Source organism: Caretta caretta, chromosome 24, assembly GCF_965140235.1.
Source record: "Caretta caretta isolate rCarCar2 chromosome 24, rCarCar1.hap1, whole genome shotgun sequence".
Taxonomy (NCBI): domain Eukaryota; kingdom Metazoa; phylum Chordata; order Testudines; family Cheloniidae; genus Caretta; species Caretta caretta.
Genome location: NC_134229.1, coordinates 15286226 through 15302042, shown reverse-complemented (window position 1 = coordinate 15302042; position 15817 = coordinate 15286226). Strand labels below are relative to the sequence as shown.

At 61.0% G+C, this 15817-nt stretch overlaps 1 protein-coding gene across 3 annotated transcripts; it reads right to left on the bottom strand.

Moving 5' to 3' along the window:
* Positions 1-99: 99 nt before the first annotated feature.
* LOC125626156 (retroviral integration site protein Fli-1 homolog) lies at positions 100-14936 on the bottom strand. 3 transcript variants are annotated; one of them, XM_048828850.2, is made up of 9 exons: positions 14766-14936; positions 5512-5711; positions 4836-4984; positions 4080-4283; positions 3673-3756; positions 3144-3206; positions 2912-2971; positions 2418-2465; positions 100-1898 (listed from the first exon to the last, which is right to left on the bottom strand). In XM_048828850.2, the coding sequence occupies exons 1-9, from the start codon at positions 14781-14783 to the stop codon at positions 1384-1386; spliced, it is 1341 nt and encodes a 446-aa protein (XP_048684807.1). In that variant the 5' UTR covers positions 14784-14936; the 3' UTR covers positions 100-1383. The 3 variants fall into 3 exon arrangements, with proteins under 3 accessions (XP_048684807.1, XP_048684809.1, XP_048684808.1); XM_048828852.2 differs by lacking the exon at positions 14766-14936 and adding an exon at positions 14250-14515; XM_048828851.2 differs by lacking the exon at positions 2418-2465.
* Positions 14937-15817: the final 881 nt, after the last annotated feature.

The following is a 15817-nucleotide window of genomic DNA, read 5'->3' as shown; positions in this document are numbered from 1 at the left end:
CTTCGGCCTCCCCAGCCAATCTCCCCAACATGCCAGGGCCTCAACCCCCTGCCAGCAGGAGGACCCCCCCCACCTTGCATGCATAAACAATGTCACACATAACAACACAACCTTTAATACATGGGGTGAGGGAGGAGGCATATTACAGTCTGGGGGTGTGGGGGGTGTCACGGATACAATCCCCCTGCGGAGCAGTGGTGCTAGGATGTATCCGCACACCCTTCTCCCAGGGAGGGGGAGACCCGCGGGCCCTGCCTGGGGGGGCCGGGATGAGGGGATGGAGGGGGAGACACCTGGCTGGGATTCCTGATCCAGCCCTGCATGTCCAGAGGCAATAGCCGATTCCCACCCCCACCCCCCCCAGGCACCACCACACAACAGCTGGCCTCGCCCAACAAGCGCCCCCTAGTGTCTGGAGGTAACAGCTGGCTCCCGTAACAACAGGGGTCCACCCTCAGCTGGCTCCCAAAGGCAACAACCCGCCTCCCCCCCTGCCAGGTGTCCACTCTCAACAGCCAGCAGCCTCACCCAAAGGGTGTTCTCAGCCAGCCCCCAACAGGCATCCCGCAGTGTTCAACAAGCACCTGCTGTGGGAGCTGGGAGCCACGCTGGGAGGAGGAGGGGAGGCCTCTGCGCAAGGCAGGGTTGGGGGGGGGGTGTTCTGCCTTCTGGGAGGGACAGCTGCCGGTGAATCCCTCATTTAAAAAACCCTGCTCCCCAATTAATCCCAGCCTCCTGGGCTGTTCCCCCTGGCCCCGCCCAGTCCAGAGCACAAGGAGTCCAGCCAGAGTGGGGAGCCCCTGGCCCCCCAAAACCTGAGGTGGCGGGGGGGCACCCCACTATGGGGGCAGGGGAGGGAAGGGGGAGGTCTTTCCAGGCACTGGTTGGGTTGGAGGCAGCAACAGGGGTGGGGACAGGTAGCAGAAGGATCCCACGTGGCTATCCATGTTTGGGGAGACCCCACCCATGGCTAGTAGGCATTTAGGCAGCCCCCATGTGCTGTGGCACCCGCTTCCTCCCCGTGGCTAGTAGGAGTTCAGGTGGCCAGCGGCAGGCTGGGGCATCCCCGTGGCTAGTAGAAGGAGTTCAGGTGGCTGGCGGCAGGCCAAGCGCGCCCCGTGGCGAGTAGAAGGAGTTTAGGTGGCCGGAGGTGGGCCAAGCATCCACTCATGGCTAGTAGAAGGAGTTCAGGTGGCCGGCGGCGGGCCAAGCGCCCCCCTCTCCCCACCGTGGCTAGTAGAAGGAGTTCAGGTGGCCGGCGGCAGGCCGGGCGCCCCCCATGGCTAGTAGAAGGAGTTCGGGTGGCCAGCAATGGGCCGGGCACCGCCCATGGCTAGTAGAAGGAGTTCAGGTGGCCGGCGGCAGGCCGGGCGCCCCCCGCGGCTAGTAGAAGGAGTTCAGGTGGCCGGCGGCGGGCCGGGGCACGGGCGGGCTCTGGTAGAGGTTCCCGGAGCCGGCGTTCCAGTAGGGCGAGGGGGGCCCGAAGAAGCCGGCGGAGGAGACGGGCAGCTGGGCGGCGTGGCTGAGGCCAAAGCCCACCTTCTGCTGGTGGTAGGAGGGCAGGTAGGACAGGTCGGCCGGGTGGTACTTGTAGAGGGGCCCCTCGCCCGGGTGGTTCTGCTGGGCCTGGCTGATGCCCTGGAAGTCGAACTTGTAGGCATAGCGCTTCCCGTGCACCTTGGTCATGATGCTCTTGTCGTAGTAATAACGCAGGGCCCGGCTCAGCTTGTCGTAGTTCATGTTGGGTTTGCTCTTGCGCTCGCCCCAGCGTCTCGCCACCTCGTCCGGGTCAGTCATCTTGAACTCCCCGTTGGTGCCCTCCCACGTGATGCACCCGGCGTTGCTGCTGTCCGACAGCAGCTCCAGCAGGAACTGCCACAGCTGGATCTGGCCGCTGCCTGCCGGGCGGGGAGACGGGTTTGGTACCGGCGGGGCTCTGCTTTGCCCCAGGAAGGAGGGCCCGGGTTTGTTATTGTAGGGTCTTTTCTGGCTGGTTATGGTAGGGTCTGCTGGGTGCACTTGTTTGTTAACGGAGGGGCTCTGCTTTGCCCCAGGAAGGAGGGCCCGGGTTTGTTATTGTAGGGTCTTTTCTGGCTGGTTATGGTAGGGTCTGCTGGGTGCACTTGTTTGTTAACGGAGGGGCTCTGCTTTGCCCCAGGAAGGAGGGCCCGGGTTTGTTATTGTAGGGTCTCTAACCCGCTAGAGCCCACTCCCCTGCCAGAGCCACGGACAGAACGCAGGAGTCCTAACTCCCAGCCCCTCTTCCTCCCTCCGGCCCCGGCTCTAACCCACTAGCTCCCGCTCCCCTGCCAGAGCCAGGGATGGAACCCAGGAGTCTTGGCTCCCAGCCCCCCATGTCTCTAGCAATTACAAAGAACCTCACCCCATCCCAAGCTGTAATAGGTGCCCAGACCCACCTGGGTTTGCCAAGCGGCTGCTGGTGGGTCCCAGGACCTGGTATGGATCTGGGGGGTGAAAAGGGAGTTGGGGGGAGTTAGTTTTGGGGGGCGTCAGAGACACCCCCTTTGCCCCCCGCTGGGACCCATTCCACCCCAACCCCCATCATGGAAACCTAGAAGTCCTGATTCCCAGCCCCTCATCTAACCCTCTGACCCCCCAGGTCCCCATGACCCATCATTCCCAGATGGGCTTCACACCAAATCCCCAGTTGCCCCCAACCCAATCAGACCGCCCCCCCAGGGCCCAACCCAAAACTCTCCATAAGCAGCCCTAAACCTTGCACTGTTTGGGGACTGACGTACCCCTCAAAATGCATTCAATACCCCCTTCTGTGGGTTCGCAGCACTCCCTGACCTTGGTGTGTGGGGCAGGGGGCCATTCATGGGGCAGAGAGGGGCCTAGCTATGGGGGCAATCTCCCCCCACCCCACTCCCCAAGCAGAGGCACCCACCTGTTACGATCCGCGGGGATTCACTCGTCCGATTCACCCCCTGGATCTGCGGGGGGGACCCTGGCGGGTGGGGGAGAAATGTGGGGGGAGAGCGTTAGGGGAGGGGAAGGACCCGCCAGCCGGCACCCCGGGGAAGTAGCAGGAGCCATCCCCTGAGTTGGATTCAGGGGTTTTTAGCCAGCCATGGGGCAGTGCCCCCTGGGGAGACACGGGTGGGGGGAGATGATGGTACCTTTGGGGCCCCCGCTGAGGGAGCCGCTCCAGCTGCTTCGCCTGATTTCCTCATAGGGGGATTCTGCAGGCCAATAGTGGGGTGGGGGGGAAACAGTCCATTAGTAGTGGCGAAGGGGAGGGGAACCGCTGCTGGAGAGGACAAGCCCTGCTCTGTGTCTGGTCTCAGCCCCCCCCCCCCTCCTTTCTAACCACTAGACTCCACTCCTCACCCAGAGCTGGAACAGAACCCAGGAGTCCGGGCTCCCAGCCCCCTCCCCTTTCTAATCGCTCAACCCCACTCCTCTCCCACAACTGGGGAGCAAACCCAGCAGTCCTGGCTCCCAGCCCTCCCCCCCACTAGTTCCCATTTCCCCACTCCCGCCCCAGCCCCACTGGGATAGAACCCAGGAGTCCCCCCTCCCCCAAGCTGGGATAGAACCCAGGAATCCTGCCCCAGTTCCCATTCCCCACCCAGAGCTGGGCTAGAACCCAGGAGTCCTGGCTCCCAGCCCATGGGGGAGGGGCAGGGCTGGTGTTCGCAGACTCACCTGTTTTCACCTGCACCCGTGGTGGGGGTGCGGGGGGCTGAGGGGTCACAGCTGGGGCAGCCGGGTAGGTGAAGGTTGGGCTGCCTGTGGGGGAGAGACAAGAGAGCACTGGTCAGAGCTGGGGTCTGCCCAGAGCACCACAGACAGGGTGGAGCAGGGGGGCCCTGCAATAGGTGGGTGGGGCTCCTGCAAGAGGGGGCGTGGTTTATGGTGATGGGCGGGGCTCCCTGGTTTAGGGGTGGGGCTCCTATGTCTGGGGGCCTAGGTCCTGTGTCTGGGGATGGGGCTCCCAGACATGTATGGTCATCCTGATCCTCGGGGGCTCCCTGTCTGTGGGGAAGCAGGGCTCCCTATCTGTGGGTGGGGCTCCCTGTGGATGGGCAGGGCTCCGTGGGGCCTGGCCGTACTTTGCCGCAGGTAGGCCAGGTGGGACAGCAGCACGTCAGCGTTGTAGGGCGAGGTGAGGCGCAGGAAATCCTCCTTGCCCATCTTGCACAGCTCCTTGCCGTCCACGTGCTGGAACAGGCCCACGTCCACCTCCTCCAGCACGTACTCCTTCACCGCCCAGTCCAGCCACTGGCGCACATGGTCCTGGGTCCACACGCCAGGGTCTGCAGGAGACAGACAGACATGGGGAGTCCAGCCGGCCCGGATGCCTGGGTTCCTGAGAGCTCCACCCAACCAAAGCATGGCACACACATGCACAGGGGAGTCCAGCTGGCCCGGACATCTGAGTCCCTGAGACACAACCACCCTGTCACAGCTTTGCTGGGAAGGGGGAAAGAATCCAGCCAGCCCGAATGCCTGGGTCCCGGGGTACAGTTGCCCTCCCAGACCACAGCGCACACACACAGGAGTAGGGAAAGGATCCAGCCAGCCTGGACACCTGGGTTCCAGAGGAACAGCAACCCACTCTGAGCCTCGCTTGGAGAGGGAAGAGGCCAACTGGCCCTGGACACCTGGGTTCTTGGGCTGCAGCTACCCGCCCAGAAACGTGGCACAGTGAGCTGGACGTTTGGGTTCCTGGGAGGCATTTACCAACCCTGCCCCAAACAAGGAAATAAGAGACCCCAGCACTGGGCCACGTGTCAGGGGAGGGGGCAGGGGCTGTCCTACAGTGAAAGGCCATCGGGGGGCACGCGGGGAAGGGAGGGTGCACTCACCCGCTGGGACGATAACCCTCTTCTCCTCGCTGGGGGGGTTGGCTGGGGGGCTGCTCCGCTGGTCACTGTAGCTGGCTGGGTAGGGGATGGGGTGTGGGTCGCTCCCAGATTTGCTCCGTCTGGATACACTGCAGTCCACGGGGGACTGTCTGCAGGGTGACAGGGGGTGGGTGAGGACTGGATCCGACCACAAGAGGACTGAGTTTCGCCAGTCTCAGACCCACTGTGTAGGCGGGGGCAGGGCAGGGCTAGCAGGGGCTGCGGGTCAAGAGTGAGAAGCACCAGCAGGGCTGTGTGTTGGCCGGTCCCACCCCACCCTGTGGCACTGAGGCCGGCTGGGCTCCTAGTGCAGCCCCTGGCGCTGACCGAGGTTTCCTGGGGATGGGATGAGGGAAGTGAGTCATTTCCTGCGGGCGCCGGTTCAGCCCAGCTCTACTGAGCTGGGAGTTGTGGACCCTGGGCGGGCAGGGGGGCTGTGCCGGGTCCTTCTGCTGGGCCACGGGCGCAAGAACCTCCCCCTCTGCAGCCTGGCTCCATGGGCCAGTTCCCACAGTCCCCAGTGGCAGAGAGTCCCACAGGCTAACCACACTAATATCCAGTGACAGGGAGTCCCACAGGTTAACCCCACTAATCCCTGGTAGCAGGGAGTCCGGCAGGTTATCCCCAGCTGCCTGACCTGGAGCAGTTGACAGTCTCATTCTCCCTCTTCACAGAGTGCCCCCTGCTGGTCTGACTGGACCAGTCCGGCTCCCCCAGCACCGGCCTCTCCTTGCAGTTGTACTCCTCGTCAGGGGGCACCTCTGTCTTCATGAGGTGGGGAGGGCCGTAGGAGGGGTCGAATATGGACTGGTCCTCGCTCACCACAGAAAGTGCCTCCTGCAGGGGGGGACATATGGCGAGGTTAGAGTGTCCCACCCCACTCCCTGCAGCACGGCGCCCCCTATTGTGCCCTCCCACTCCCTGCAGCATGGCACCCCCTATTGAGCCCCCCCACCCCACTCCCTGCAGCACAGCACCCCCTATTGTGCCCCCCCAACTCCCTGCAGCATGGCGCCCCCTACTGAGCCCCCCCACCCCACTCCCTGCAGCCCGGTGCCCCCTGCCGAGCCCCCCACCCAACTCCCTGCAGCACAGTGCCCCCTACTTAGTCCCCCACCCAACTCCCTGCAGCACGGCGCCCCCTATTGTGCCCTCCCACTCCCTGCAGCATGGCACCCCCTATTGAGCCCCCCACCCCACTCCCTGCAGCACAGCGCCCCCTATTGAGCCCCCTCCACCCCACTCCCTACAGCACGGCGCCCCCTATTGTGCCCTCCCACTCCCTGCAGCACGGCGCCCCCTATTGTGCCCTCCCACTCCCTGCAGCATGGCGCCCCCTATTGAGCCCCCCCCACCCCACTCCCTACAGCACAGCGCCCCCTATTGTGCCCTCCCACTCCCTGCAGCACGGCGCCCCCTATTGAGCCCCCCCATCCCACTCCCTGAAGCCCGGTGCCCCCTGCCAAGCCCCCCACCCAACTCCCTGCAGCACAGTGCCCCCTACTTAGTCCCCCACCCAACTCCCTGCAGCACGGCGCCCCCTATTGTGCCCTCCCACTCCCTGCAGCATGGCGCCCCCTATTGAGCCCCCCCACCCCACTCCCTGCAGCACGGCGCCCCCTGCCGAGCCCCCCACCCAACTCCCTGCAGCACGGCATCCCCTATTGAGCCCCCCCACCCTATTCCCTGCAGCACAGTGCCCCCTGCCGAGCCCCCCACCCAACTCCCTGCAGCATGGCGCCCTCTGCTGAGCCCCCCACCCTGCTCCCCACAGCATGGCTACGTTGCGCTGGGACATCGGGGCCAGCCCTGACTGCCAGGGTGCCCTGGTGTTATTCTGCCCCCACCAGGGTGGTGTCTGTCCCCGGCCGTTAGTCCTGGGGGGAGGGGACGTTTCCTGTTTGCCGGCGCCCGAGCGTGGTTGCCAGCAGGTGACAGTTCAGTGGCCTGTGCGGCTTCCTGCCTGGGCTGGCCCTGCCTGGGCTGCAAACACCCACCCACCCCACCCGGGACTGAGGCCGAAGGAACCTTGTCTGCCGTGTGACACTCCCAGGCCAGGTACAGTTACACGGACACACATGCTGCACCCACCCACACACCAATGCCCAGCTGGACACCCACACGGCACAGCCTGACGCATGCACCGAGCCAATCCCAGAGAGACAATCACACACACACACAGACAATCCCAGAGAGACAATCACACACACACACACAGACAATCCCAGAGAGACAATCCCAGAGAGACAATCACACACACACACACACACACACAGATACAATCCCAGGCACACACACACACACACACACAGAGACAATCGCACACACAGAATCCCAGACACACACACACACACACACAGACAATCCCAGAGAGACAATCAGACACACACACACACACACAGAGACAATCGCACACACAGAATCCCAGACACACACACACACACACACAGACAATCGCACACACAGAATCCCAGACACACACACACACACACACACACAGACAATCCCAGAGAGACAATCACACACACACACACACACACACACAGATACAATCCCAGGCACACACACACACACACACACACACAGAGACAATCGCACACACAGAATCCCAGACACACACACACACACACACACAGACAATCCCAGAGAGACAATCACACACACACACACACACACAGACAATCGCACACACAAAATCCCAGACACACACACACACACGCACTTGTGCAGGCCTACACAGCTATAAATGGTCCGCACACATATGGCTGACACGCTTGCACAGTGCATGCAAAACCATGTGCAAGATGTACAGTCGGTCACACCCAGTGCGCTTGTGAAAATGTACAGTCAGAGACACACACATACATAATGCACTGTAATTGCGGGGAGGGATAGCTCAGTGGTTTGAGCATTGGCCTGCTAAACCCAGGTTTGTGAGTTCAATCCTTGAGGGGGCCATTTAGGGATCTAGGCCAAAAATTGGGACTGGTCCCCCTTTGAGCAGGGGGTGGGACTAGATGACCTCCTGAGGTCCCGTCCAACCCTGATATTCTATGATTCTATGGGTGGGGGGTACAGTTGGCTGCACCTGCTGGGTACATCCCATTGTATCTATTTGACTGATGGAGAAACCGAGACATGGGGTGGGGGGAGGTAACTTGTCCAAAGTCACATAGTCTATGGCAGATGCAGGAACAGGACCCAGGAGTCCCAGGTCCCAGCCCCCTCCACAGCCCACTCCCGTCCCAGAGATGGGGACAGATAGAACCCAGGAGTCCCCCCTCTCAAGACCCCACTCCCTTGTCGTGAGCTGGGGATAGAACCCAGGAGTCCTGGAGCCCAGCCTCCCCCCACTCCACAGGGGGCGTGGGCGGGGCTGTGACACTGGGATCCCTGGGCAGTCAGATGTGGCACCAGCCCAGGCAGGGAGGGGCTATGCAGCCTCAGCGCAGTGGAGCCGAGGGAGCAGAGAAAGGCCCTGAAGCCTGGCCAGAGGTCAGAGAAGGAGTCTGCAGGTAGCCTCCTGGGAAAGCAGAAGTACAGGCAGAAAACACAGGCAGGGAAAGTGCCAACACCCATGGAGGTACAGCCAGGGCATCACAGGGACAGGCGGGAAACACAGACAGAGGAGCAGCGGTGACAGCAGCAGACAGGGAGGGCATCTCAGGCTCCAGCATAGACTACAGGCAGGGAGTCCCGGGTACAGGTAGGGAAGCAGAGGAGTGGAGGTCCCACACAGGTTCATAGCTCAAACTCGCCCCTCCCGCAAGGCCCCCCTCCCGCCCTTGCCTTGGGTTATATGCCCCAGCCTGTAGCTAGCAAAGCCCCAAGCTGCAAGGTTCCCCACACCCCACTGCTTGCAGCGCCCCCTGCTGGAGGATGATAGAACTGGGCACTGCAAGCTCCCCCCACCCCTTGCGGTGCCCCCTGTTGGCAGTGGGAGCTGCAGGAATCTCAGGATGACCCAGGCACCAGGGGAACCCTCCCAAGCCCAGCCTGACTCGATTGACACTGACCTCCCCCCATCCCCCGCTATGTGTGCTCCTGCTGCAGGGCTGTGGGGGGGGGCTCTGATCTGATCTGCCTCTAGGTTCCCCCCACACACACATACAGTTGCACGCTGGGTGTGGGCTCTTTGCACAGAAAGCAGAAGTCTCAGGGGAGCTGGGCTGATCTCTGTTTGCAGCCGGAGCTGCTGCGCTGGAGATGTTATCGGGCGCCCAAGCATTGGGGGGGGAGGGGGGCCTGGCTGCGGTTACTCCCTTGCCGTGCCTGCCCACCCCCGAGGCTGCTGCTCTGCGCAGGGCTCTGCTGACTTTGCATGCAGCATCCCTTCTTGCAAAGGCAGGTAGGAGCCGTGAGGGGCAAGGCGGGGGGGGCTCCAGGGAAGGGAGGAACACCCACCCGGAGGAGGCACGATGGAGGGTGCCCCACGCAGGACAATGCCCACGGGGACAATGCCCACGCGACGTGGCATGGAAGTGCCGGTGTGGCACCAGACGTGGCGCCCAAGGGGGGCACCAGCCCTGCAGTGCTGACCGGAGGGGCTGCAGTACATTGCATTCATGGGATTCGTTGTGGGGTGCCGTGGAGGGGCCACCGATGATGCCCGAGCTGCGCAGTAATCAAGAAGGCCACTGGGGCACATGGTACCATGCAGCTGGCCCGTGGGGCACAGGCTGCATGACATGGCAAGCGCACGCACGGCACAAAGCACATGTAGGGAGCTCCACGCAAGGCCTGCTTGCACACCAGATGGCACAGGGCACGGCAGAGGTGCCGGGGTGGCATGCAAAGGGCTGGTGAGTTACGTTGCACAAGCTTTGGGTGCCCATCTGGGGTGAGGTGGCCTGCGGACACAGATGCCCATGTGCGGAACCATCTGCCTGTGCCCAAGGCAGGGCCATGCCGTGCAGCACAGAGTCCCGTATTGTGCACGCACAAGCAGTGGAATCGTGGTCCCCCCATTGCACGACGGATGGCCCACGTGCCCCACAAGCGCTCGTGTCACCATCAGTGTGTGCACAAAGACAGCCCTCCCTACAACAGAGGTGCCATTCACGTCACAACCTGCGTGTGCCCAAGCCCGGGCCCCATTGCAGGAGGGATGCGCCCAAGGATGCACTATCCACACAATTGCCCACTGATTGCCAGGCCACGCCACATGCCTCACAACCAGAGCACTGCATGGTCAGGGCCCTTCTCAGCCATTGCACGGTGGGCATGCCAGTTGCATCACAAGCAGAGCATGCATGGGTGTACTTGCACAGTCGTTGCCCGGCAGCTGTGCCGTGTGCATCAAAATCAGAACATGCCCCATCCGTGCGATTGCACACCCACTGAATGACGGGTGAGCTGCAGGCTTTGCATTCAGTGCAATCACAGTCCCGTGGCACCAGGTGGATGCAATGTTGGAAACCCCACGCACAAGGGAGGGTCCCACGGGACTCAAAGCACAGGGGAAGGGGCACTGCTGTGTCTGATAAGAGGTGCAAATACCTTGTGGGCTACACACTGTGCCCATGTAATCGAGGGAGACGCAAGCACCTCAAGGGGACCCAGGTTACCCTATTCCACATGTGCCCAGGAGGGCAGGAAGCCAGGTACTCTTGCCTGAGGCAGCGGGCACAAGCCTTGCATCACCACCCCAACCCCATACAGCATGGGGTGACCGGACGCTATAGATCCATCCCCATATGAACCCCTCTATCCATCTCTAGGGGCTGGATGGGCCCAGGGCTCTGATATGGCAGGCAGGGAAGGGATGGGATACTGGAGTAGATGGGCCCATGGGTCTGACCAAGGGCAGGATACCAGGGTAGATGGTCCTGTGGGTCGGACCCAAGGTGGAATACCAAGGTAGATGGGCCTAGGGGTCTGATAGGGGTGGGATACCAGGGTAGATGGGCCTGTAGATGTGATCCAGGGCGGGATACGAGGGTAGATGGGCCTGTGGATGTGATCCAGGGCAGAATACTGGGATAGATAGGCCCATGGGTCTCATCGGGGCAGGATACCAGGGTAGATGGGCCCATGGAAGTGACCCAGGCTGGGATACCAGGGTAGATGGGCCCATGGGCCTGACCCAGGCTGGGATACCAGGGTAGATGGGCCCGTGAGTCTGACTGGGGCAGGATACCAGGGTAGAGGGGCCCAGGGTTCTGATTGTGGCAGGATACCGGGGTAGAGGGGCCCATGGGTCTGATCCAGGGTGGGATACCGGGGTAGATGGGCCCTTGGGTCTGATTGGGGCAGGATACTGGGGTAGAGGGGCCCATGGGTCAGATTGGGGCAGGATACTGGGGTAGAGGGGCCCATGGGTCAGATTGGGGCAGGATACTGGGGTAGAGGGGCCCATGGGTCAGATTGGGGCAGGATACTGGGGTAGAGGGGCCCGTGGGTCAGATTGGAGCAGGATACTGGGGTAGAGGGGCCCGTGGGTCTGATTGGGGCAGGATACTGGGGTAGATGGGCCCATGGGTCAGATTGGGGCAGGATACCAGGGTAGATGGGCCCATGGGTGTGATCTGGCAGGGGTGGAGGTGGGGCTGTGTGCAGTGGGCGGGGCTGTGTTGGGCAGCAGCACAGGAAGCCAAGGCAGGAAGCCTGAGGCTACGAAGCCGGAAGCCTCTTGGACTGCTGATAAGGCCACCTGATGGGGAGCGAGGCTCTGAGCAGCGCTGGCCTGGGCTGCTTTAAATAGCTCCCCATCCGGCCAGACAATGGGCTGGGGGCTGGGGCACCGGTTTGCGGGGGGGGGGGTGCCCTCCTGCACACACAGCTATTCACTCCAGCTCCCACCCAGAGCCAAGACAGAACCCAGGAATCCTGGCTCCCAACTCTCCCTCCCCCTGCTCTAACCACAGGACCCCACTCCCCTCCCCCAGCCGGGGAGAGAACCCAGGATCGTGGCTCCCAGCCCCTCCTCCCCTGCTGCAAAACACTGTGTGGGAGGAAGGCAGGTCTTGTGGGGAAGGTGCTGAATTCAGGCGCCCCCCCCCAAGGTTCTACGCCCAGGTCTCCCACAGATTCCCTAGGTGACCTTGTGCCTGTTGCTACATCACTCTGTGCCTCAGTTTCCCCCATACACTGAGAATAGCCTCCCTCTGTGTGTGTACCAAGTGCGCAGCCCTGCACTTGAAACACCCGACCTTTTCACCCCTTGCAACTACATTAGCTGTCACCTGGAAACTAAAACACAGCGAGAGGTAGGGTGTAACCCCCCCTTCCCACGCACACAGATACACAGAGGCAGACACACAGAGTCAGCGAGAGCGAGAGGGAGACAGGCAGATACACACAGACACAAAGACAGACAGACACCCCGGCAGACACACACAGAGTCAGGCAGGTACACACGCACCCAGACAGGCAGATACATACCCGCACAGACAGACAGAGAGACAGCCAGACACAGATACCTCCCTCTCCCCGCATCACCCCCAGAACCACGGAACAGCCCGGGAAGCCAAGGAGAAGGGATTCCGTGTAATAAGGGAGTGGCACAGACTATGCGGTTTCCATTTCAGATCCACCCCACCCCACCCCCGTGTGATAAGGGGGTTTCGCCCTGATAACAGCCCAGACGCTGAATCTGGACTTTGGGAGAAACTGGCAGAGGGGTCAAACGTTGCGTGGAAGCAAATCATGTCAGTTGGATCGGGAGAATTTGTGTGCTGTAAATTAGCAATCTGTACTCTGCTCTGCTCTGGAAGGGGAGGGAGGTCTAGTGATGGGAGACGAGGGCTGGGACCCAAGACTCCTGGGTTCTATCCCTGACTTGGGGAGGGGGGGGCTAGGGGTTAGCACAGGAGGGACTGGCAGCCAGGATTCCTGGGTAGGTTTGCCAGCCATCCAGGACTGGCCTGGAGTCTCCAGGAATTAAAGATTAATCTTTAATTAGAGATGATGTCATGTGATGAAATCTCCAGGAATACATCCAACCAAAATTGGCCAACCCTACCCCTGGGTTCTATCCCCAGCTCTGGGGAGGGCCCTTGGGAGTCAAAACTTCTGGGTTCTATCCCCCGCCCTGGAAGTGGGGGTCCAATGGTTTAGAACTGGGGGTGGGGGGGCTGGGAGCCAGGACTAATCCCTGACCTACCATGTAATCTTGGCCGCTTCTCTGGGCCTCAGTTTCTACTCCTGTCCTTTATCTGTTCAGACTGTGGGCTCTTTAGACAGGGCCTGTCTCTCTGTGTGTCTGGGAAGCGCCCGGCACAATAGGGCCCTGATCTCAGCCAGGCAGGGCCCATCTCTCCCTGTGTGTCTGTGTAGTGCCCGGGTCAGAAAGAATCAATTGGGCACAGTTGCCTCGGCATATGCAGGCTCCAGGCCGATCCCCAGGAAACTGCCCCAGCAAAGCCCTTCAGCAAACTGCAAATCAGACAATTCCCCTGGCCAAGGAGATGACGAGACCCCACCGTCACTGCCAAGGCTGCTAATTCCCCTCAACCCAGTCGCGGCCTGGCCGGTTAAAACATCCTCTCGCCAGACGGTGCTTAAAGTGGCCACAGAACCGAGTCCGGGGGATCTAGCATCCTCTGGGTGCAGCAGCTTTCGTCCAGCAGGCCCAGACCTTCCCGGGCATTTTGGTGCCTTGCTGCCACTGATTTCCAGGATGATGGTGGATCAGTCTTAATAGACCTTGTGATTTCCTTGCTGGCTCTGGGACCCCCCCCCTTGCAGCCCCCCTATTGCTCCCCACTGTGCAAACCGGCTTTAAGCCCTGGCTCTCCCTACTGAGGAACAAATGTAGTAGCCCAGCACGATCCCAAAGCACTAGAATCCTGGAGATGATCAAAGTGGCTCTGAGCCCGAGAAACGCCTTCCCTGCCCCTTGGATAAAGATGCAACGTCTCTAAGTATCGAAGGCCGCCCCCAAAATCCAACTGGGTCTTGGCCACGGATCTTGTTCCCTTGATGCCAATGGGTTTTCGGTTTGATGCAGTGCACGAAATTCCAGGCTTCCCGGGCCAGCCGTGGTCCTGTCAGCGGAGCTGCTGGGTAACCCATAATATGCTCCTGGGGCGTGTTTAATCCACTCGGTGATTGGGAGGGAAACCTGCCCCAAAATCTGTGCGCGAGGAGAACCCACTTGGCTCGGAAGGGAGCAAGGAAAAAGAGCGAGTGAAAAAAAATAACCAGCAAGCAAGAGAGAGAGAAAAGAGTGTGAAAGGCAGAGAAAGAAATAAAGGGAGAGAAAAAATGGTAGAACACGAAGGAAAGAAAGAAAGAGCATGAAAGGTAGAGGGGGGGAAAAAGCAAAAGCAAGCAAGAACATGCAAGCTAGAGAAGGAAAGGAACAAAAAAGAACAAACACGAGCGCTAGATAAAGTTAGAATGGGACAGTGACAGAAAGAAGGACAGACTGACCTGTTAAGCAAGGTTGCACCCCAGATTCTCCATGTTGGGGGCACAGGCCCCCCCATTTCCATCCCGGCCTGAGATCCTTTCTGCCCTGCTTTGTGGGAACCATCCATAGGTGCCCCATGGCACCCCCATGCTCCATGGAGGGGGTGAGCCCCCCATTTCCTCCCCTCGGGACGCAGGCTCTCCCCGATCCTGACCCCCTTCCTGCACGCTCCTGGGAACGGGGAGGGGAGGGTGGGGGAGGCATGTGCCTTTGCGGGGCTCCGGCTGAGCAGCACCGTGGGTGTCTCTCTCTCGGGCGGTTTGGTTTGGGTTATTTAAGCTCAGCGACATCGACCGCCACGAACGGGAAGGAAGAGGAAATTTTTTGTACCAGAAGGAAAGAGCGGAGGGGGGGGGGGCGTTTGTGGAGCCGGGGCGCGCACCAGAGAGAGAGAGGAACTGAACGCAGCCCAGCATGAGCCCAGCACCAGCTGGAGCCCAGACACCGGCACCTGGAGGAACATCTCCAGAACCTACCTTGATTGTTCCATCCATCGTTGCTCCCCCACGGAGCTCCCCGCCTAGACCTCCATGGACGAGGCGAGGTGGTGCATTAGCAAAGGGGGCCGGATGAGCGGTGCTCTGTGTGTGTGTGTGTGTGTGTGTGTGTATGTGTGTGTGTGTGTATGTGTGTGTGTGCGTCTAATTTTGGGAAGTGAAGTCACTAACCGCCGGGGCTGGTTTCCTATTGGTGTGACCAAGTTTGCAAAGCTTTTTTTTTTTCTTGTCTTCTTCTTTTGGCGCTAGGGCTGGGTGGCTCTCTGCACTGCCGTTGATGAGGGCAACGGCACAAGGCTGAGAATTGGGGAGCTGGGGGGAGAGGGTGCACGGAGGGCCACAGGGATAGAATCCCATTTAGCCCTTGCACAGCAAAGTGGTGCCATGCCTTTTAGTAGTCAGGACCAGTGATCTGTACCACAGCAGCACCTAAAGAGATCAGGGCCCTGTTGAGCCAGGCGCTGCCCAGACACAGCGAGAGACAGGCCCTGCCCCAAAGAGTTTACAGTCTCCATTACCAAAAAGTGGGAGGAAAAAGAGAGGCCCGGTGTCACACAGCAGCACTGAGAACAGAACCCAGGAGTCCTGGCTCCTCCTGCTCTAACCAATAGCCCCCACTCCTCTCCCAGAGCCTGGCTAGAACCCAGGCATCCTGGCTCCCAAAATGGGCAGGAGTGGGGTCTAGTGGTTAGAGGAAGGGAGGCTGGGCGTCAGGACTCCTGGGTTCCATTCCCAGCTCTGGGGTTAGAGTGGGGTCTGGTACGTTAGCACAGCTGGGGTTGGGAGCCAGGATCCTGGGTTCTTCCCATCCCCCCCTTAACCATCTCGCACAGCAGGAGGGGGCTGGGCAGGAAATGGTGATGGGGTGAAAACTACCAAGAAATGCAAATCCTCGAAGGAGCCTGTGCCAGGAACCAGGTGGTGCAGAAACCACGGCCCCCTCCCCACCTCTAACCCCCCCTTGGCTGAGGCCCCCAATCCACCCCCTATAAGCCCTAGGTGGCAGGGAATAGCCCAGTGCAGGACAGCAT